The sequence below is a fragment of the Anopheles moucheti genome, chromosome 2 (assembly GCF_943734755.1).
Source record: "Anopheles moucheti chromosome 2, idAnoMoucSN_F20_07, whole genome shotgun sequence".
NCBI classification, from domain to species: Eukaryota; Metazoa; Arthropoda; class Insecta; order Diptera; family Culicidae; genus Anopheles; species Anopheles moucheti.
The window spans coordinates 84615596-84638007 of NC_069140.1; the positions used below are offsets into that span (position 1 = coordinate 84615596).

General features: G+C 46.8%; 1 protein-coding gene across 1 annotated transcript; it reads right to left on the reverse strand.

Annotated features, from left to right (window-relative positions):
- Nucleotides 1-84: 84 nt before the first annotated feature.
- Nucleotides 85-16191, reverse strand: LOC128299612 (uncharacterized). Its single transcript, XM_053035618.1, has 4 exons — nt 12836-16191; nt 11919-12698; nt 3251-11820; nt 85-2931 (listed from the first exon to the last, which is right to left on the reverse strand). Exons 1-4 carry the CDS (start codon nt 15736-15738, stop codon nt 2837-2839), a joined length of 12348 nt encoding a protein of 4115 aa, XP_052891578.1. The 5' UTR covers nt 15739-16191; the 3' UTR covers nt 85-2836.
- Between the last annotated feature and the right edge of the window lie 6221 nt (nt 16192-22412).

The following is a 22412-nucleotide window of genomic DNA, read 5'->3' on the forward strand; positions in this document are numbered from 1 at the left end:
ATCATTTTCATGTCGTAAAATCCATTTTATTCCATGCGCACCTACCTAACTCACCACAACGCCCTCCCTCCCTCCTCTCCCTCTCTATATATATCACGCTTAACTTCTTCACATACTGCGCGCACTATATAAAGCTGCTTTTCATGTTTGCTTCACTTCGCAAATCTCATTATGTACAATCAAAATTTACAATGCTTCGTTTTTGTTCGTATCAAATAATGTAAATGTTGTCCACATGGGGTTTTTTGTAGTTGATTACCGTGTTTTTATTCACCTTTCTTTCCAGTTTCTTAAATAATTATCATGTAAATTCACTTCCCCACTTTGCCTTTGTACAGAAAGAGAGTAAGGGAGAGAGAAAGGGGGAGATAGAAGAATAATGTGTCCTGTTTTTTTTTCTTTCTTACACTAGGCGAAGTTAGGTTTTCTACTCTGTTTAATAAGTTATTTAGTATGAGCTTACCATTTCTATATTACATACACAACCGCAAAACACACCACCACAGCAGAACGGGATGTATTTCAACTGGGATGCAACGAAACACACACAAACGTAACTCTGTGTGTGTTTGCTTTTCGTGAACACTTAACAACTTAAGTATAGTAAAGAGTGTCCGAATGTTTCTTTTTAACAGATTTGTTAAAAAAAATGTTAATCTATTGTTCCTGCATTCCAATTATTTTCCTTATGTACACAAACGATTTAAATTATTTCTTCTTTCCCCGTGTGTGTGTGTGTCCTTCACTTAACGTACTCAGAGTTTGTAGTTGATTGGTAGTGTGTATATGCGTTATCATTTCGGCTTTTACAGCACTCGTTGTAGCAAAATGCAATTCCCAAAATTTATACTCTCTCTCTCACACACAAACACCCATCCGGACTAAACGAACGCAAGCAAATTGTTTGTGTTTGGTTTTGTTAAAAATTGTCCGTTGAAAAGTGTTTACTTATATAATTACATCCTTCCAATCCATGCACGGACCTTTTGCCATTGCAAATAGAGTATGTAGTTTTTTTTCCTTGTTATACATTTACATATACATACATATATATATATTACATAGAAGCAGGTCTTGCTAAAGCTTATGACACAAAACACAAGAGAATCGTATGTGAGAAAATTATACCACAAAACCAACTGAACATGTTTCACCCACCACAAAAGCTACTAAATTATTTTAAAAAAATAATTACATTCTTCTCTATAATTCTAACTGAGAGAGAGAGAATTTGTGTTGTGTTGTGTTGTGTTATGTGTTTTTAGTATCATTCGGTAAATTGCATATTGTGTTTTGTTTTTGTTTTTCTTGAAAATTACCACATTTTATGCTATGCATCGGGCGTTTCATATTGTTCCAATAATTCAATTTCTTTGTTGCTAATATGAAAACTAACTCAAACAGCAAAGGAAAGCAAAGATAACAGAATGGAAATACAAAAAGAGAAATTGTACGCAGAAGAACGCAGAACAGGAGTGAAAGAAAAATCACATGTAATGTAGTTCATATCTCACTAACCATAAGGGCTTACTGACGACGAGGTTATTATTAAAGCATAACAAACAGTGTAAAAATTGAAATGAATTTGTGTACTGTACCGCCTATAAACCTACACATTGTTTCTCGTTCGATCAGAGAAATTCTGTGCTAAATATCTAATTCGATCCCTTCACAACACAAAACGCTTCTAAACCTCGAGAGCATACACCAAATAGCTAATGAAAAATAAGGTACTAAAAGATAAATCTGCGGTTCTGATCCGGATTTTTTTTCCATTACCGGTGGCGATCTCCTAAAGCTACCTCCTACCCACACAATATTCGCTTTCTAATGTGTGTGTGGTGTGTGGTGTTTGTGTTTATTAAATTACTTCATTTTCAAAAATAAAAAAATATAGTTATACAATATATAGTTCGATTTCTCCTGCCTCCTTGTTTCTATTAAATCCCTGTGTCCCTCGCTTCTGTCTCGCTTTTGTACTTTGTACTAGGTGTATGCAAACCCACACGCAAGCATTTCGTGTGTGCCTGTGCGCTGACATCGAACGGTCTCCGCAAATTCGAACGGGACACGGCGTGATGACTTTTGCTCGCATCTCTCTAAGTTTGATTTTGTAATCTCTTGCGTTTGATCCTTTTTGATATTTCGAGCGTTTTACAATTTTGATTTACGTCACGATGCACGTTTGTAAAGTGCTTCATTATCCTGGGAGACAGACAACATGTGCAACAACAGGAAGAATGAAAAGGTAGGGGAAAGTGAGGGTTAGGTTAAGGTGTAAACCCTTAGGTTTTGCGGGAAGGGCAAGGTAGTTGTAGTAGTCTGTAGCTATATATTTAAAAAAAATATCTTTGCTTTGTGCTTGTCTCAAAATTAAGTATTCTTTTTAAAATACGTATGTTTGCTTTTTAAACGCACACAAACTCGTTCAAAACGTATCCTTTTCATAGGTTAAACACCGGAACAAGAACTGACTGGTGCTGGGGCGCAATGGCTACACCAACACACCTTCATCTAACGATGATTTCGTCAATCCTCGAAACCGTCAGAGAAAGCAGTAAATTAAATCCTACCCCCCCTATTGCTTCTTTTCTTCCTGAGGTGTACACACAACACACATTGCCATCTTAATTCCCTATAAGTAGACTGACTGAGTCCCCTATTACTGAGGACCGCTTCACTGCACTTACTGAACGATTATAACCCTAAATGACGTTCGAATGTGGTGTCGCTATTTTGTTTGTTAACGACATGACCCGCATGTCAACAATTACGGTGATGATCTTCTCCGGGTTTCGCACGTAACTGCATCGACAAATGTACGAGCCGCGACGCTCTAGGGGAAATATTTGAGCGATTTTAACCGCTCTGCCGACATTCCACCCTCGCTGCGCAACTCGGCCAAGGTGGGCGTTGCACTGAAAGTGGTCGCTGAAAGAAAAAACATAATAAATATTAAAATATGTGCACACTCCACATTAACACACTTAGTGTATGCAATATGAATAGAAGTCATACCTAATTAAGTTATGCTAAATATTTCCAATTCTCCATATAAAGCAATTCCTATTCAAATATCCTGTCGTGTGAGATACATTATTTGCCTTCAAACAATCAAAATAACCTCACAGTTTAAATTTTCTATCTAATGCTACATTTATTTACAAGAGATCGACTGTCTCGTTCGTTCCAGTTTAAAACGTTATCTTCTTTTTCAGGCATCATGTGCTACACAGCTTCTTTTACTTACTTATTTCTTCTGTCGACGATAGCCCCTCATAGTGGTTGTGATGGTGCAAATGGTGGTTTGTTGTTGCATGGTCCGCCGGTGAAATGCTTCCACCGCTCGGATCTTTCCCACTCAATTTCCCCAACGTTCCATTGCTGATACCGGTCACTACGCCCCGAACACGACCACCGATGCTGGACGAAGATGATGAGGAGTTGGAATTGTCGCCCGATTTCGCTTCCTCCGGTAGGTCGAGATCCAGTGCCATGATAAGCTCCCGGCTGATCGAACTGCTCACATCGTTGCTGCTGATCGTGCTGCTCACGGAAGACGTTCCACCACCACCAGATGTAGGCTCTTCCCTTCTGCTTCCCTTGGATGCCGCCAATAGGGCCGACACGGATGCTAAAGCCGCCGTCGGCGAGAGTGTCGCAGACGCTCCCATTCCTGTGGTGGTCGTCGGTGTTGTGCTCGTCGTCGATGAAGCGCTACCTTCGGTGGAAGTTTGCTGCTTACGCTTGCGGTACTCAGTAATGGAGAGTTTGCGTTTCGGAGTAATCGGGGCGCTTGCTGGACTTGTTCCAGGAGTGGACGTAGCGTCCGTACCGGACGATGCTGCAACCAGCGCCGGATTAAGCCGTGGATCCGAGCTGGCTGTTTTGGTGAATATCTTCGGATAGCTTCCGACGACGGGTAAGCCTCCCGGAGGAGTTGTTCCCGTCGGTGTTAGGTTACCGGCTACGATGGATGTAGCAGCCGTCCCGCCGAGGGTTGATAACGATTCGGTGGAGCCAAGCAGAAGCGATGACTTAACGCTTCCACTACCGACCAGGGGAGATGTTAGCGACCCAAGTGTCGAGAAGCTTGTAGGACGGTGGAGCGGTGCCAACATTGAGGTCCGTTCAAGTAGATTCGATACCTCCGAGCGATACTGATATATTCCACCCGTTGCTCCTGTAGCTACGTTCAACGGTGTTCCCGCAGACGGTGTGACTGCCGAACCCACTGATGAATAGTCGAGGAAGGATGATGTGCCCGCCCCGGCACGCTGATGAAGATGGTATCCACCAAGCGTACTGAGATGTCCTCCCGGTACCAAACCAGCTGCCGACATAGGAGGATCCGGTCGGAGCGTTGAGAAGGATCGGATCGGTTCGCTACCGAACGTTGTTACCGACGGAATGACAACACTACCCACGACCGCGCTGCTAGGTGCAGGAATCGGTTTGATCGTATGCAAGTTACTGCTAATCCCGCTACTTGAAGGTGGTGGTGGTGTCAACATGAGCGAAGATGTCGCTACCGTTGTTGATGCAGCTGCGAGCACCGACACTGACGACGGTGGCAGAACCATCGGAGGTAACACAGTGGCACCACAACTTGCTGCCTGAGCACTTATCTCAGAAGTTGTGGTTTCGTTACCCACAGTCGCTACTTCCTCGCCGGCAGTCGTCTTTTGCAATGTTACATTGACAGCGTCATCCCTCACGCATAGGTCGAAGTTTAGCTTCACCTGCTTCTTCACCGTAACACCATCCGATGGCGTTCTAACTGCATTCGGTGGGGATACGCTGCTACTACCACCCTTCTTCGACTTGCTGCGGTTTCTCGAGATCAGATTCATGATGTTTTCGGAATGGAACGACGCAATCACCTTTTGCAGATCGGCTAGTTCGCTCTGCTCGTTGTCTTCCGTTGCGGCAGCAGGACGCGCTGTTGGGGGTGTCGATTTGGTGTTCGATTCCTCCTTCGTACCATTAGTGACATTGCTGGGCGATGAACTAGCTACCGGTGGCATTGGCTTTTCAGGAGCGCTATCACTTTTCGTGGGCTTCACAACCGCCGCCGGCTTAACCGGTTCGTCCTCTTCCTCCGCAATGAACCGTACGTCCCTTTCCTCCTCGTCTTCGTTCGTGCCTGATAGGCCTTGCCGCAGTACGCTGGTTTCCGACATCATTTCCAGCATCTCTTCCTCCACCTCACGCATCAACGCATCCTCGCTGTCCTCGTCTTCGATGCGCACCTTGCTGGGACTTCCTTCCTCTTCCTCTTGCACATACACGAGCACCGATTCCTCTTCCGCACCACCATCCGTGTCGTCGCTGGCATGTTCACCCTCGTCGATTACCTCCGTTGGACATTCGTCGTTCATAGCGGCCAACCGTTCCTCGACAATCGTTTCCACAATTTCATCAAACGTTGAAGATAACGATTCCATGCCCGATCCGCCGTCACGCTGATCTTCGCCTATCGCACTCTTTTCTTTATCCGTTACGGAATAGCTAACCTCAACACCGACGGCTTTGTTATCATTCTTCCTTGTAGCTACCGAAGACACAGGCCTCCCCGATTGTTCTTGTTCTTTGGGGCACTCCTTATTAGCCTTCGCATCAATTCGCTTTTCCACCGGCACGATCGTGACGACAGTAGACGATTCAGCAGGCATTGGTTCAGAGCATGCACTCATTGCCGTGGAAGGTTCCACAGCTTTCGAAAACTCTTTACGTCCATATTTGAGGCTTTCCTGTACTTTCTCTTCAACCGTTGCCTCCGACGATAATGTTGCATCTGCAGCGGAAGAAACACTCAATTCTTTAGCCGCTTCTTGTTGCCGATTTTGCAGCGCCTTCTCTGCCGACGCTTTTTTCCGCTCGACCACATACGACTCCTGCACAATCTCTTCCACCAGGTCGGCGAACTCATCATCTACATCATGTTCGATGTATTTCTGGCTTCCTTTGCTGGGTGTAGAGGATTTGCTGTCGATCACTGGTTCCGATAGCTCTGCCTCCGATTGGCATGTTTCCATCGCCGGTTCGATTACTTCAGACGCAGCACAAGCGTCGACGACAGTTGTGGAATCATGTTTCGGCGCCTCCTGACCGTCCACTACCTCCTGCTCCACCACCACTTCCTGTTCGATCACTTCCTGTTCCAACAGTTCGTCCTGCTCAACCAACACTTCCTGCTCTACCATTACCTCCTGGTCGACCACCTCCTCTACTTCCTGCTCTACAACTTGTTCCTCGATTACTTCAGCAGGTGGCGGTCCTGTGTACACCGGAACAGCAGCTGTTGTTGGCGTATAGTCTGGTTCTTTTTCTACTTCCTTAGTTTCAGACGCAATCCCCGGTAATGGTTGTTCAACATTACTGGATGATGGTTCTTCCACTATCACGCTCGTTTCATACGGCATTTGTGTAGCCATTGCCAGGGAAATCGAATGGTGCGCATGGTGACGGATTTGCTGTAGCAGTGGGTACGGATGGTGATGGTGATGCAGCTGATGCGGTGGTGGAGTTACACCTACACTACCCGGAAGATGCAGCTGGGGATGAACTGGAATGGTAGGCGAAGGCTGTTGTTGAGCTGCTAATACCACCTGAGCTGGTGGCCCCGATGGTGGAGCAGGCGCAGTTGGTGGTACCGCGACTGATGGCGTAGTCGGACCTGCTGTCGGCATTGGTCCAGGATCGGCAAAATGAAGAGGAGTAAGCATTTTCACCGGTCCACTAGTGTTCGGTGGAACGCGATGAGAGGAAAGATCCATCGCCTGTTTCTCCGGTGAGACGGAATGGTCCCAAAACATCGTACTGCTGTTAGGTCCGCTATTCGCTCCACCAACCACTAAGTTGCCACCGTCCGTATAGCTCGATGTGATGGAGGTATTCGCTGAAACGAACATTTGTTGTTGCAAATGCTGTTGCTGCTGCTGTGATTCTGATGAAACAACGATCTGATTGTTCGAATCCGATGTTAGTGGATTTTCCCGAATAACACGTCGTTTCTTAAGCGGAGTGGTAAAACCGTTGGGTGGCGGTGGCGAAGACGATGACGAAGAACACGAATGTAAGCCCACGCCGGGTCCTCCCGGATGTTCATCCGTTTCCTCCGATATGGCTTGCCGGAGCCAACGTTTCTTTACTGCGGCGCTCTCCATCTTTTCCGACGAACCGCCCGTACTCACTTCGCCACTGGATGACACAATCGTTGACCATTTGTTGCTAGGGCCGCTGTGTTGGCTGGACGAAGAAATTACAACCGATGTGGAGGAAGAACAGTTTGTCGCATTATCATCTGGCTGGGGAGAATTTTGCATTATGAATTCTTCCACCTTCTTGGCGGCAATCATAATATTACCACCTTCTCCCGTGCCGGTTTGATCGTCGAAGTTGGTTTTCAAATGTAAGGGTTGTCGATGGTGCGGCAACGATGAACCCACATCAATCGCGTTGTTTCGATCTTCGGTAGGTGTTGTCGCATAACCGGAATCGGGCTGCTCCAGTGCAAGCTGGTGACCGCTTAACCATTCCCGGCTCATGCTTTTCTTCGTTTTCGCCTTCGCCGGGTACTTGAAATCTTGTTGCTCCGCGGATGCGGGTGACTCTAGCACCTGTCCCATCACGGGCGGTGACGGTACTGCAGTAGAAGGCATCACCGAACTGGGTAGGTTCAAGGGACGTCCACCCATCAACATAGTGGAAGCGTTTTCCAATGGACCAACAGCCGCTTCAATCAGCATACAGGCGGAACTCAACATCGGAAGGCTTCCAGTACCAACACCAACCGGCGGTTGTACGGCCATGCCGGGAGGTTCACCTCCAACGTTCGCAGACGTGACTCCCATTAATTGTGCCGCTCCACTGCTGCTGGTAGCCGATTGCGAAAATGTAAGCAGTAGTTCAGCTGCTTTATCGTAATGACTAGCCCCGTACGATTCACCACCATCAGCACTGGTTGTCGATTGCAGTTGATTTTGATCCCGCTGATCATTTAGCTGCTGTTGCTGCTGCACCCGACTGTTGCCCGTTGACTTTGATTTGGATCTCGACCGAGCTGCCGCTGCTGCAAGCTTCTTCCGACGTTGCTGCGTCGTGGAGGCGAAATGCTGACTGACCGCCTTGCTTTTCTTCTTTTTCGATGAACGCGTTTTAGAAGATGATCGGATGCTTGTTTTCCGCTTGCCACCGCCACTGCTGCTGCTTCCACTGCAACTGCCACCGCTGGAGAACGAACTAGCGTTGAACGACGAGGTCCCGAACGACTGATCGACATTTGCACCATCGCAGGAAGTGTTAGCTGACAATGCACCGCTGGATGTTGACAGCGCACCTGCTGCACCATCGATCCCACCGTCGTCGGATAGATTGCCCCCCATTCCGGCATTCGAAGTCGAAACGCTGCGTCGCTTACTGCCCGGAATCGTAACCCCGTCCTTCCTTTGCTCCTTCAGCTCCTGCTTGCGCTGTTGCGATTGTTCCATCTTTGCAAATGCCTTCACTATCGCTTCCATTTTCCGCTCCTCGCGGGTCAGCTTACGGCTTGGCTTTTCTGCCGCTTGCTTTTTCTCCGACCGTGTATGTTGCTGCTCTCCGCTTGTGCTACTCCTCTTGCTTCTGCTTGACGAATGGTGATGTCCAGCATGATGGTGATGGTGATTGTTCGGCGAAAGGGAGCGCTTCAGTGGAGAAGATGAAACAGACCCGGCAGTGCCCACAACCAGTTGCTGTTGTTGTTCTTGCACCGGAGTGGATGGTTGTGGAGGCGAATGTTGTTCGGGTTTTTTCTCACCCAATGCTAATGGTGATGCCGTAGGTTCCGCTTTAATAGTAACATTATCAGTTTCACCTGTCATGATTGTGGTTGGCAGCAACTTTTCCCCAGTTTCAAGCGACAGAGGCAATTTTTCATCCTTTACCTCACATGCACTATCTTTCACCTCCTTCACGTCGCAAGTAGATGCTGACGGTGCAACGCTGCTAGGATGCAACTGTACTTCTTGCGCGTCCCAGAACTCTTTCTTTACCGAATCTACCACATCTACATTGACCGCTACCGGTACACCCGGTTCTTGTTTGATCTGAGCTGTGCTCTGCTGTGGAAACAGGACTGTTCCACTGATCTCCTTCGTTCCAACCAAGGTAAGCTGCTGCTGCTGCTGCTGCTGCTGTTGTGGTATGGATTTATTCGGTGATAGTAACAGAGAAACTGGCGAACTTCTGGGACCAGCATTCGGTGGCTTTAGTGGTGATGCAGGCGGAGACGGTTTGATCTGTATTTTCATAACATCCTCCATGATTTCGAGACGATGCAGTTGTTGCTGTTGCTGGATCAGCTCCATGCGTGTTCCATGTTCCAGAAGCGCTGCATCTAGCGCGGCCGTTCCCGGCCTAGACCCGATACATCCACCACCAGAGGCCATTGCCAGCAGGGCAGCTGCCGCTTCCGGTTGTTGTTCATGGAAGTGTTGCTGTAGGTGCTGCATCTTGATAGGTGATTGGTGCGGAAGGGTCAATGGTTGCGGCACACCGGTATTTATTGCCATCAGTGGATTGGGTGCACCACCAGACAGTGGTGGTGTTTGCTGTGGAGATTGTACCGGTGTCATATGGGCTGGTGGTGAACGAAGTGGTGCATTCATATCGTACTGATGGTACGGCGACGTCGGAGGCATGGTATTCGTTTGCAGTGGCCCTGATGACGGATGATGTGGTGATGCTACCGGCGCTTGGCAATACATAAAAGGTGATCCAATAGCAGCGATTCCTTGGGGCTGTGCTAATGGAGATCCCATCAGCGGTGGACCCAGCATCATCGCTTGCGGTTGTTGTGAATGTTCTTGATGTAAGTTCGTTTGTTGTTGAGGTACCGGTTGCAGCATGGTGGAGGATGTTGGTGGTGACATCATACATCCTGACTGGCCGGCACCCTGGGGTGTTCCAAACATGGAGTCACCTTCACCTCCGCTCGAGGAAATTGATCGATTACGCCCATCAGCTGACCGACTAGTGCTGTTATTGCGAGTCTTCTTCGATTTTCCCTTTCCCGGCTGATCGAGCCCACTCTCGCCTAGGGCCCGTTTCGAACCAACTTTCCCACTACCCTTCGCAACGACTGTTCCTGTAGTTCCAACTGGAGCGACCGTGGAGCTGCCAGGAGGAGATCCACCGGTTAATCCCGCCGAATCGTTTAGCTGCGACGAATATGCACAGTCCTTTATCAAACCGCATGCACACACGTTCGTTACAGTCGTATGTGTAAGTATGACGACACCTCCCATTCGATGAATCAGCTGTTCGTCGTGACGGATGGTAATCTCGGTGTTCGATTTGATGTTTGTTGTCGCTACAATGTACAGGTGCACCACGCCTTTCTCTACGCTGTGCAAGAGCTCCGCATTCGGTCGGCAGGATCGGCGCACAAACCGTGCATCGTTGCCGTACGTGCGCGTATCGACGCAAAGCTCCATCCCACCACAGCCAGCGGCAGGTAGCTGGTAGAGAAATAGGAACGGACCGGCATTCTTGTTCTGGCTTAGTTTACCATTCGCAGCCATATTAAACAACGACTGAAGCTGTTTGTGCTGGGTGGTGAGCATGTATTTACCTCGTACCTCAATAATCGGGGTCCGTGGTTCGATGTCGCTCGTGCCGATGAGGATTTTTCCGCCAGCGTGCGGCACGGTGGTACAACGTATCGGTTGATTCATTCCACCCGGCACCGAAAGCAGCCGACTGTCCGTCAACAGCGGGTTTTGTGCTTGCAGTTTGGCGAACGCTTGCAGCCGTGCTCTCAACTCCGGCGAGTAATGATTCGTGGTCGCACGCTCGTAACTATCTATCCAGGTCCGTATCATGTTCATCAGCTTTTCCGTGCTTTGTTCCGCACTCTTGGACTTTTTCTTCGATGGTCGCGATGCAGCGGCCGTTGGCGCACCGACAGCAACGGAACGTAGCTCTTTGCCTGCTACCACACGCTTGCCACCATTCAAACGACTGCTTATGGCTGTATCGGCTTTTTTACCGAGCTTTTTCATCACTCCGCCGGTACTATTGCTAGTATCACAGTACATTGGTACGGGTGCTGTTGACATTGGTGCAGGTAGCCCACCGACCATCTGCGACGCGGTTAATGCCAATGCGGCCATGTTAGCTGCAGCTGGATCCATCATTGTTCCGCCAGGCGGAAGTATAGCTCCTCCCAATGCCCCACCTTCGCTACTACTCATCACCATCGCTGACGGGGTGGTCGCACTGGTCGGTACCATGCTTATAGCATTCACAATGTTACTAACGTTATTGGTGCTTCCCATCAGAGCGTTTATCGACGTGGCAGATGAAATACTGTCCGACTTCTTGCGCGACCCGCCAATGCCTGCCGATTTTGACTTTTTCGAACCTCTCGCGGGCGTTGCTGGGGCGGCATGGTTTGTTCCGGTCGAACCATTACTCTGCTGCAAGTGTCCCTGCAGCTGCGAATGCGGCATCACATCGTTGTACTGATACTGCTGCTGATGATGGCCGTACTGTTGTTGTTGGTTGCCTCCCTTCACGCTCAGCGGTGGTGTCGGAGGCAGCTGCTGATTCGTACCGGATATAACACCTTCCGTCAGTGTTACAGCAGATGAGGATGTTGCTCCCGAAACTGTAACATTGTTGTTAGCGAAAAACAGGCTCTGCTCTTTGCGCTTGTGCAGCTGCAATTGCCGTGCGCGTGCCTTGTCGACGGGACGAGGCTGACAGAGCTCGCAGTTGTACTCATCCGGTATATTCATCCGATCGATTCCCATACAATCGACATGCTGCCAGGCGCTGTTAAATAGACAAGGTGTAACATTGTTGATGAACATTAGCTCTAACTCATTTTCAACGTACAAAATTCATCGAAAAAAAATCTAAAAAATACTTACGAGCATTTATCACAGCATATCATATAGCCATCATCATGCGTCAAATCACAGATGCAACGCGTAACGGAGTCGTCTTCGCCTTCACCCTCCGGAGCCGTATCAGTTTCCTCACCCAAGTCATTATCATGTCCCGCACGGGAACCAGTACTGATGACCGATTGTGCGTCGTCGTTATCATCGTTAGCACCCGGACGTGCTGTTGATAATCCTCCCTTAGCCTGGTACAGATACTCGAACATACCGCCGGTAGTACCTTTCGCGCTTCCTAACAATTCGCTCGCTACAGCTGCTGAAGTCAACTTTGCCAAGTTCATCTGTGCCAATGGTATCACTATGGACGAACTGTTACTGGCGGGAAGGGACGGAGCGGCCATCGTCGTCGTTGCAGAATTTAACCCCGAAGACAATGGTGCAGTGGTTACCATCGCCAAGCTGCTCATATCGACACCAGACATAACGGAACCGGGGACCATTGCTGCAGCATTCGATGGGATATTTTGCAGGTTTGATGAAATAACTCCCTGCGGAAAAGCGTTCCTGTGTTGTTCTGTAACATTCGACGAAAGCGGCTCACAGTAGGTGTGATCCTGCATTATTGCCTGCAGGATATAGAAAAGACCGGCGGACGGATCCACCGGACCGGGGCGCACTTCGATGCTGTTTCCTTCGTCATCATCCCGGGCGGAATAGTGTGCAGGATGTTGCATTGTGTTAGTCGTATTGCATTCTCGCAATGGAATACTGTCCGCGTACAGGATCGTTGTTGCTTCGACAGACCCGCTGAAAACATTTGAAAGACAATTCAATACACGATTAGTTAACAATAGATGGTGTATTGTATGACACAGTACAGTTGTCATATGTTACAATAACAAAAGAATCCGCTATTACAGATAGCGATTTTCTGCATAACTTACCTCATTCTACGACCGTCTGTCGATCCAGACGAATCATAGCGATGTCTATTCGCAGCCCCAGTTCCTGTAGCGGAGGATTGCGATGGATCGTATGAATGATGTCGGGTGTAGGTTTTCACATTACCGCTAGAGGTTTCGTGCGATTTCTGCGATAAACTCTGTAATATTCTCGCTGTTGCCGTTTCATCCGACTGACCATTCAGATATATCATATCTGCATCGCCAGAAGGACTTGCTCCAGACTGTTGCGATACTGTCGTCCTGCCGGACGTCAGGCTCGATGGGGAGGAGGCATATGCATAACGATACGGTGACGATGCCGTATGACTTACAGACGCTTGTTGGGACGTTGGATGCTGATCAACTCCCGCCGACGGTGGCAACTGATGTTCAAGTGCCACGTAGTGATGGGAAGCAACCGGTGGAGACGAGGCAAGAGAAGTATGTAGTTGAAATTGGCTGCCACTATTGTGGCGTCCACGTCCTCCAGCACCCTTGCCGGATTTCGACGACGGAGCGCCACTGGGTGGTGGATTAATAACATTCGGTGGTAGGCTGTTGCCTGTAGCACTCTTTCCGCTGGCATATTTTGAAACCGCATCAGCAAGCGTATGCTGATCGTATCCTCCAACAGTGGCAGCAGCTGTGTAGAGATTGTTTAATCCTTTGTGACCGCTCCCACCGACTGCTGGTGCTGAGAGTGTTGATGAGCTTGTCGTTGTTAATGTTGCAGCAGTTCCGAACACTCCCATACTAGAGGCGGAGGAACTCACTATGTAGTTAGTCGCACTACCGATCGAAGCAGGTGTGAACCGGCTACCACTAGGAACTTTGCTGCTACTGAGCGAATGGGGTACGTTTATCATCATCGTAGCACCGGGTGTGTGTTGTTGTTGTTGTTGGTGCTGCAACACGACCTGCTGCTGTTGAATTCCGCTTGCACCAACATTGGCACCAATGAACGAGCTCTGCAACTGTGGCGATTGCGTACGTGACTGAGATGATACCTGATGTATCTGTATCAGCTGATTTTTGCCCGATTTCAGCATGTTAACACCCGCGGTGCCGGATTGTTTAGATCCACCCAGGATGTGGTGAATTGGTGCCGTCAATTTTATGCTATTTAGCGGCGTAGTAGTTCCAGCACTTATACTATTGGCAACAATGTTATTGCTACTGCTACTGTTACTCGGGGCGTAGGATGATACAGGGATCATCATCTGCGCCTGTTGCTGAATGGCTTGGGCATTGTGATAGACAGCTTGTGCGGTTGATGTAGTGTAAACAGACGCCGCCGGGACGGATCCTCCCATTTGTTGCAACTCCAGTGACCCTGCAGATGGTACAGATGTGGGGCCACTATTGCTCTTCATGTAAAACATCGAAGACGAAACATTGCTTGGCGTAACGTTGCTCCCAATGGTGCCTGCTCCTTTTTGTGACGATAGGCTATTTCGAACGGTTTTTAAGCTCACATTAACCGCTGTCGATGATTGTTGCTGTTGCTGCTGCTGCTGCTGCTTCATAACGGCGAGCGGCTTTAACGTCACGTTTGACAGTCTTGGCTGCTGGTGTTGCAACATTTTGAGTGATGCATTCTGGCTAACCTTGCTTTTGCTCGTTACCGGGATTGGTTTCACATGGGCGGTTACTACATTTTTCAGCTCTATTGGTGTTCCACCGATTGTCGCTAGTCCACCACCGCCCGTATCCTGAATCTGTCCGATCGTGTTGTTGTACTGAATTGTCTGGGGCTGTTGCAGTATACGACTGCCATTGCTAAGTGCTGTTGTGGCCGTCTGGTTGGCCGTCGGCCCTCCGCTACTGTTGGACGATGGTATCCGCGTGACGAGCTGAATATTTCGGGGCATCGTTAGCTTCTGCACCATCGTTGTTGTGGCCGACGTTGAGCCAATGCTGCTACCGCTGCTGTTACTGGTACTAGTAAGGATGCCACCAGCGATCGACACCGTCGGTACATGTTGTTGTTGTGGCATTGAAACGGACGAGGAAGACAACAACTGGTGCTGCTGCGAACCGACGAACTGGTGCTGCTGGTGGTTGTTGAGATTTTTCATTTTTGCTATCGGCAAACTGATCAGCTTGCTGGAACTCAGCTTTCCACAGATCGAGGTGTACACGTTAATGTTTTTCCCGCTTGAATCGATGTAATTGAAGGTCGGCGTCGTTTGCGGCATTTGTAATTGCATTTGTTGCTGCTGAGGTTGCTGACCCTTCGAAACCAGCGTCACATTGCTTAGCACTTGCATACGATTGCCTACGTCTCCACCCGTTCCCAGCGTTGGGCTCTGCCCCGGTATTACATTGATACTGTTGCTCAACTGGGTTCCACCGCTGGCGTTACTACTACTATTACTACTGTGGCTATTGCTGTTACTGGTACTCAGGGTGGTGGCGCCGACGCTGCTATTGCTAAAATTACTGCTACTATTATTGCTGCTCAGCGTCGTCGACATAGTAGTCGTCGTCGCCGTTGCCGTCGTCGCACCGTAACTCGTGCAGATCATGTTGGAATACTGTACTGTGGTGGGGCCAGCGCATTCGCCCCTTAGCTTGAGTGCGGCCACATTGGAAAGCTGCTGTAAACCGCTAGCCGCAACGGTTTCATTGCACTCCATAGCTGGATGATGGACCGGATGGTGTCGAAGGCGATTGTTACTAGCGGCACCCGCTCCATCCGAAACTAGCACATTCCCGCCAGACGAGGGCTGTGGTACTGCACTGATGTTGGTATTGCTAAAATTTGCACCACCGTGTCCTTCTGCTGCTCCTCCACCAGCCGCTTGAACGTTATTACTTGTTCCGGATCCTACAATATTAAACTTGTTACTGTTCACAGAACCAGACGGTGCCGTCATGATACTTTCTCGCGGTGCTGACATGATGGGGTTATCTGGATATTGCTCCTGTAGCTTCTACTGTATGTGATGATCTTCCGCGCCTAGCGGTCATTTAATGCAGCGTTATAGAAACGATGCTAATTCCGTGTTTTTTTGTTCGTGTAGCCGTTATTCCTCTTTCGTGGCTAAAAGAGAATCAGGCCGAAGATATAAACTTAATCACACACACACACGCACACACATAAACACACAAACACTTTTCCTCTGTTTATCCCGCACTGTTGCTCCAGTACGGTACGTTGTTGTGTCCCTATTTAGTTGTATAGTAGGTTTCGAAATTTGCCTCTGTTGCTGTTGGTTTTTTATCGCATTCCCGAGGCACTACTAATGTTCATATACAGGACGACGATTCTTTAGTACACCGTCGATCGGTAGATTGTTGTGAACGTAGAAATCAACGCAGTGGGCGGTACAACCACAAACAGTACGCATCAGGGTAACATTTTTTTGATCCTCGGAAACAATTGGTGTAAGTAAGGAAGATGCTTTTGCCCTTCCAGCGGCGGGTGGATCACCACCAATGTGATAATAATCGAGTTGGCCTTCGTAATCGTCCGATGGTACTGGTATCTTGAAGGCCATGTCAGAACGGTTCATAGCAATGGTGCCAAGAATCCTGGAATGTAAATAGAAAAAAGGAATATTAGAACAGAATTTTAATACAATTTGAAGCGTTATAAACCGTTTCAAATACGATCCATGGCAAGGCATGAGAAAGGTGTCAGAAATTTCCATTTGTTTATACGATTTCCTTGAACGTTCAAAGAAAGCAACAATATTTATATTTCTGACACGTTAAAGTAGGCAAATGAACATAATACATTGTATTAATAGTTGCTTCGGCAATCATTCAAATGTGAAGCGGAAACAATAGAGTCTTCTAGAGTATGTTCTAACCCTATCTGTATTATGAACGTAGCTAAACAAGCAAAACAAGGAGCGAAAATGATAGAAACATGCGCACTTGGGCTTCTCAGTGATACAGGAATCGATGAAGACACATATTAATGTATGTCTCTTTGATGGTATTAACGGATGCTCGCCATTAAAATTTATGACAAGCATAAAACAAAATGTTTCTTCCGTCCTTGTTAAAAATATTTGCAATCGTTTCTGAGAATATGTTAGCATATGTAATTCTTCAAAATAAAGATAATTTGCTTCGTTATCCATTCGCTGAAACGCTTCAGTTGCATTGTAAGTAACATTTACAATCAATTAAATCAGACAAAACACGACGCATAATGTTCTAAGCGCATTCAAACTCCAGGCAGCGCGCAAGCAACAACAACAAAAATCAATTACAGTTTGATCACTCCCTAAGCAATCGCTACTGCGTCATTATAAAGAAAAATGCACAACACCTCAAACAGAGAGGAGGTAAACAGCTATACGATGATACAAAAAAATCGCCACCGCATCGAAACCTTCAACCCGACCACCGTAAACGAACACAAAATAATCTCTCTCTCTCTCGGGCTTGGGCCAACAATCGCAAATGTAACACCCACACAGTCGCACATAGCGGTATCACGATGTATGTAACTAAGCAAAAAATATACCCCACTCCTCAGCATTCTTTCTGCTTCTTATTCTTTCTCTCTTCATCTGACCCTTTCATTCTATTCAAAATCCGCGATTCGCATCACAAAAGCAGTAGTGCGCAGCCTCGCGTTTAATTCCGGATTCTCCCACTGCCCCCACACATACACACCCCACCGTTCTCTTTCTCGCATAATTCTCACACACCGTGTTTGTGTGTGTCGTGCGCTTTGCGTGCAGTAGCATCCGTGTGTGTCAAATAATGGCAGCCTGACGTTTGACGTCGCTTCTTCGCTACGCTTTTAGAAATCGGATTATTGTATGTCGCAAAGCATACTCCTAACCTCATTTCATTAGCTATTGCAGAGATTGATCTCATAATGTGGCTTATGCGCGACCAAGGAATCTCATCACGATGAGCAACTGTCATGGCGATGATTTTTCTTCGCATCTTCCTACCACGCGCTTTTCGCATTCATCACATTCCACAATTTTTATCCTTCACGTTCTCTCTCTCCTTTTTTCTCATGTTTTGTGACATCTCTCTATCGTGACATTCTGACACATCGGTGGAGTTTTTCGTTGCCAGCACAAACACACACACTTTCACGCATCTATTTTTTCTCTGTAAACCCACACTCACGCATACTACCACCCTACCGATCGCTTTGTACACTACACTATATCGACGTGTGTGTGTGTTGCCAAATGACACAAAACAAACATGGCCGCTTCATTATTTTCACTCCGTGGTGTTTCCATTTCAAAGCACGTTTTCCAGCTCGGAATGACGAGTAGTAGCACAATTCGGGATGTAGAAAATGCACTTCTGTCACACATCACGTTAATTTTGTCTGTGCCCACTAAACTGCTTCCGGATCTTGTGGTTCCTTTCACTATTGCAACACACATTTTGAATCTGTAGTATACACACACATACACTTTATAAAACGCTAATATCCGTATGTTACTCTCGCGTAAACGAAGAGCAGATCGCGGAATACAAAATGGTCCACACGTCACTATTATTCTTTTCAACAAAACTCGCGGTGATGTTTTCACGATGTTTACATTGTTCAAAAGCACAGTTCAGTATTTAACTATGAAGCAATGTTTGTTTTTTGTGCCTTCTGTTCTCGCAACACGTGTTTCTGTTATTCCTTGCATGAAACTGGTACCACAATTCAACGGATTAATTTGATTGCCAAAATTGTGCAACTGCTACTGGGATACTCACGCACGAATCAAATTCCATCACATAGCAATACCACAATCGCACGCACACACACACACACTAAGGTATACATGATCAACCGTAGTAAACGACGCACGCATCACAAAATTGGACCCTAAACATTCACACCATTTGTAGTAAATGTCAATTTTCTAATCGTGTTTAATTCTTCTGGATAAAACCGACCGACTTCTATCGATTAGATGGCATACGCTAACGATGCTTTTTTCTAAAATGATTATAACCCACAAAGCAGTCTTATTATTGAAGGTTGTTAATTGCTCCTGTCAACTAAAATAGTACCATTTAACATTTGGCTCTACAGATCCAGTTTCAATTTGCATACTGGAGCATTAGAAATGTTGGGGATCAACGGAATGGAACATAAATAACGACTTATATCCCATTTTTTTCTTTCCCAATCAGTAGGAAATACACCACTGTACATAAAAGAATCCTTATTCTTTTTCTTTTCTGTTCTAACATCGTAGTTTCGAGCTAAAAGATTGCATGTATCCACTAACGAATGTATTAAAACATTGTTCAGGTACTTCATCACCGTATGGCAGATTGTTTCAGCTTCCAGGTGGAACGGAACGATTACTTTGTTTTCGATTTTTATCTTTAGATTCTACTGTACTTTACGGTAACATCTATTGTCCTACACCGAACTAATGTTTGATGCTGTTCAATTCCCAGAGGGAAACGAAATTATAGATGCCAGATCGATCATATCGGTGAATGTGAAGGGCACCACCGTGTAAAAATTCTTCGCCCCTGATATGATGCAGGTTTAAACAAAGCCTCAAAAAAGCACTGCCTAATGGTTTGTTTTGTGTCCGTTACAAATTAGCTGATAACGTTGTCAAATTTCGGCCATGCATAATAGGACAGCTACAAAATACGAAACAGTGCTGGACCCCGCTATTGTGAGACAGAGAAGAACACGCATTAAAAATCGGTGAAAGTTGTCCAAGTGTTGTTTTGTAAATGCATAAGTTATTCGTAGCTTTTCTTGACACCTAACCCAAACCATAGTAATTGATTTCCCTTATGTAGCATGCAACTTTTCAGCATGGTACGTTAAGTTGCAAACATTTTCTGTATGAACATCGCTCGTGCGATATCGGTTTAAAAACAATACCCGCACGAGAAAGAGGCAGTTGCTTTAATTTACTCGCCGTTGCGTAATAATAGAACTACACAGCAATCCGCTGTACTGCGTTCGACACAATCTCAATCCTGCTTCCACTAGGGCCGTTTTCCTTTCCACATCTCCACCCAACCCATAGAGTGGGTACACTTTCGGCGACCTCGCAGACGAATTGAAATAATCATGGTTATTCGTTCGTACGGCTTGCGGGGGCAAGTGATACAACCACTCCTCCTGCCAACGGATGTCCTATCAGCACAGCATGTTCTCACCATCCTCTCCCTCCCTCACGGATGCGGTGCTCTCCGGTGTCATGTAACACACCACCAACTCACATAATTTTGTCGTTTTGGCTGTACACGGTGACCGGGGATCGTCACAGAACGATCGTTTTGCTGCGTGCTGCTGTGTACACACGCCAATATGCTGCATTTTTGTGTGTACTGTTTTTTTTTTAGCAGACTCTCCTTCTCTCCTGAACTCTCACCGATCGCTCACAACACTGTAGTCCATTTCCTCGTGTGTGCTTTCCATTTTTCCTCTCACGCGATATCCTGTTTCCGTTGTATGCTTCAACGTACATCGTATCGTCAAGTAGTGCACAATTGATGCTGCCTGCTTTTGGATGATGATGGTGTGATGTGTGTGCGCTCAAATGCTCTCGCTTCGCACCGAAGAAGGTCAGCCAAGCCTGACGAAAAAAGGGCCAATTTCATATTTTGGTGCCGACCCCGCAGTATAGCAAAAAAAACATTGCTAAAACAAGAAAAACAAAAACACACAAAATTGTTTCTTCTCACCGTCCATGGCTTCCGGACACATGGGGATTCAAACATACCTTCTTCCTAGAGGCTGTGTTCTTCACGGTTTACGAGTTCCGGTTATGAAAATGCGACAGTGTGGCATACAGTTCCTGCCTTCTTAGTACATCAACGCCTTCCAACTTTCGGGGCGATTTAGCTGGCTAGAACGAAGCAACACCTTACCATTTGGCCTATCTTTGAATGTATGGCCAGGTGTATTTTGCAGCCACAAAGCAGTCACATCCGTGCAACACGCTGGGGCTACTAACCGCCGTTCCTGTAGTAGTTGCTGCAAATCGATTCAAATTGGTTGATTGGTTGTTGTTCACTGTTTTCGCTAGCTTTCGTCTTCGTGATGATGTATCGATCTCATTGTAGCCGCCGTCGTGGCATACCGTATGGTTTTCGCTGTGTATTTTTCCCTTTTTTAGCAGCAATTGCATATTGTAGAAAAGAAGGAAACCATTTTTCTTGTTCGTAATCAAATATGAACCAAACCGGTTAGCTGGACCCCGAGGACGGTGAGAGTATGTGAGAGAAGGAGTACGTTTGCTAAAATGTGTACATACACGCCTTATTAGTTTGTTTTATTAATCGCAAAACTAGCTTTGAAACTGATAAGCATTGCTATATTGCATATAAAACCATATTTTTAATATTTGTTTTCATAATTTCACTCAAAAACATCTTCTTAAACCAATGAACAAGTGAAGTGTATCCTAAAGCCACATTTGGAACAAAGATGCTAAAGGTGAAAATCACAATTCTTCAAAGATTTTTTTCCTTTTTGCTTTATTTTGCCTCGCATCGTAGCCTCAGACTGTAAGCAAACTGAAGACACGCATACCATTGCAACTGCATTTAGATAGTTCATCACTGAATACGACAGAGGGCGCTGTCGTGTATGGTTCAACTAACAATCAAACGTGTGTGCGTGTCGAAATCGTGTGAAACGATGCGAAAGAGACACGCACACATTTGAGGAGTTGCTCCCACAACTGCACTGTGTAAACTAAACTCTGCCACAGTTCTTCTATTATTTTAGTTATTTCGAAAGAAGAAAATGTTGAATGAAATCGAACACAATACGATAACTTCACTCACATGAAATTAACAGTGATTGTCACTTCTCCCGATTCTACTATTAGCAACCACTGTGAAATATAATCGATGAATTCATCTTTTTCCTTCCTCCTTTTTCTACCAGCACCCTACAGCTCCCCTTGCATCCAGCAACCTTTGCTTTTGCTCCAACGATTCTCCCACCACCCCGCCAATAATAGTAAGGCAACATAAAACAACCGCACCGCACACACCAGCCGCCGCATATTCATAAAAATACAGCCTTATTTCGCTCCCTGCACACACACAACACACACGGGACGGTCGCATACACATTCTCGCGCACACCAACACCAACAGAAACGCAGGCGCTCTCTCGCGCACTGTATTCGATGCGGGCGCTCGTCGTCGTCGTAGTTTTACCTCCCAAAGGGCCGAAAAGTTTTCATTCTTTCACTGATACTATTTTCCAACCCTCAGCGCTTTCAACTAATTCCCAACTTCTCTGTGATTATTTTGTGTTTCGCCACCTTTTACTCAGCTTGCCGCTCTCTCCTCTACTAACCCCGTTTAACCTAACTCTTCTATGCACGCACACACACACAGCGATACACGCCACATCGCGAACACTCACACACTCTTATATGGGGCACAAGCGCATTTTACACACATTTCGGGAGAAATCTATCGTGGCCTGTTCAACACTATGTACGAAAGAAGAGTGCTCAGAATAGGGAGGGTGGGGGCTCCAACAAGGGAAGTTGTAGGTTGTGAAGATCGCGACGCGCCACCAACAAAAGGAGGCGAAAATTACACTCTTCCTCCTCTCCCAGCGTTGGCTGGGTTGGCCCTGATGGCCACG

Coding starts and splice junctions, on each gene's coding strand:
- LOC128299612 (XM_053035618.1), bottom strand. CDS start 15,738: ATGTCAGCACCGCGAGAAAGTATCATGACGGCACCGTCTGGTTCTGTG. Junction 12,699..12,835: donor ACAGACGGTCGTAGAATGAG/GTAAGTTATGCA, acceptor AAATGTTTTCAG/CGGGTCTGTCGAAGCAACAA. Junction 2,932..3,250: donor ATCGTCGACAGAAGAAATAA/GTAAGTAAAAGA, acceptor TTTTTCTTTCAG/CGACCACTTTCAGTGCAACG.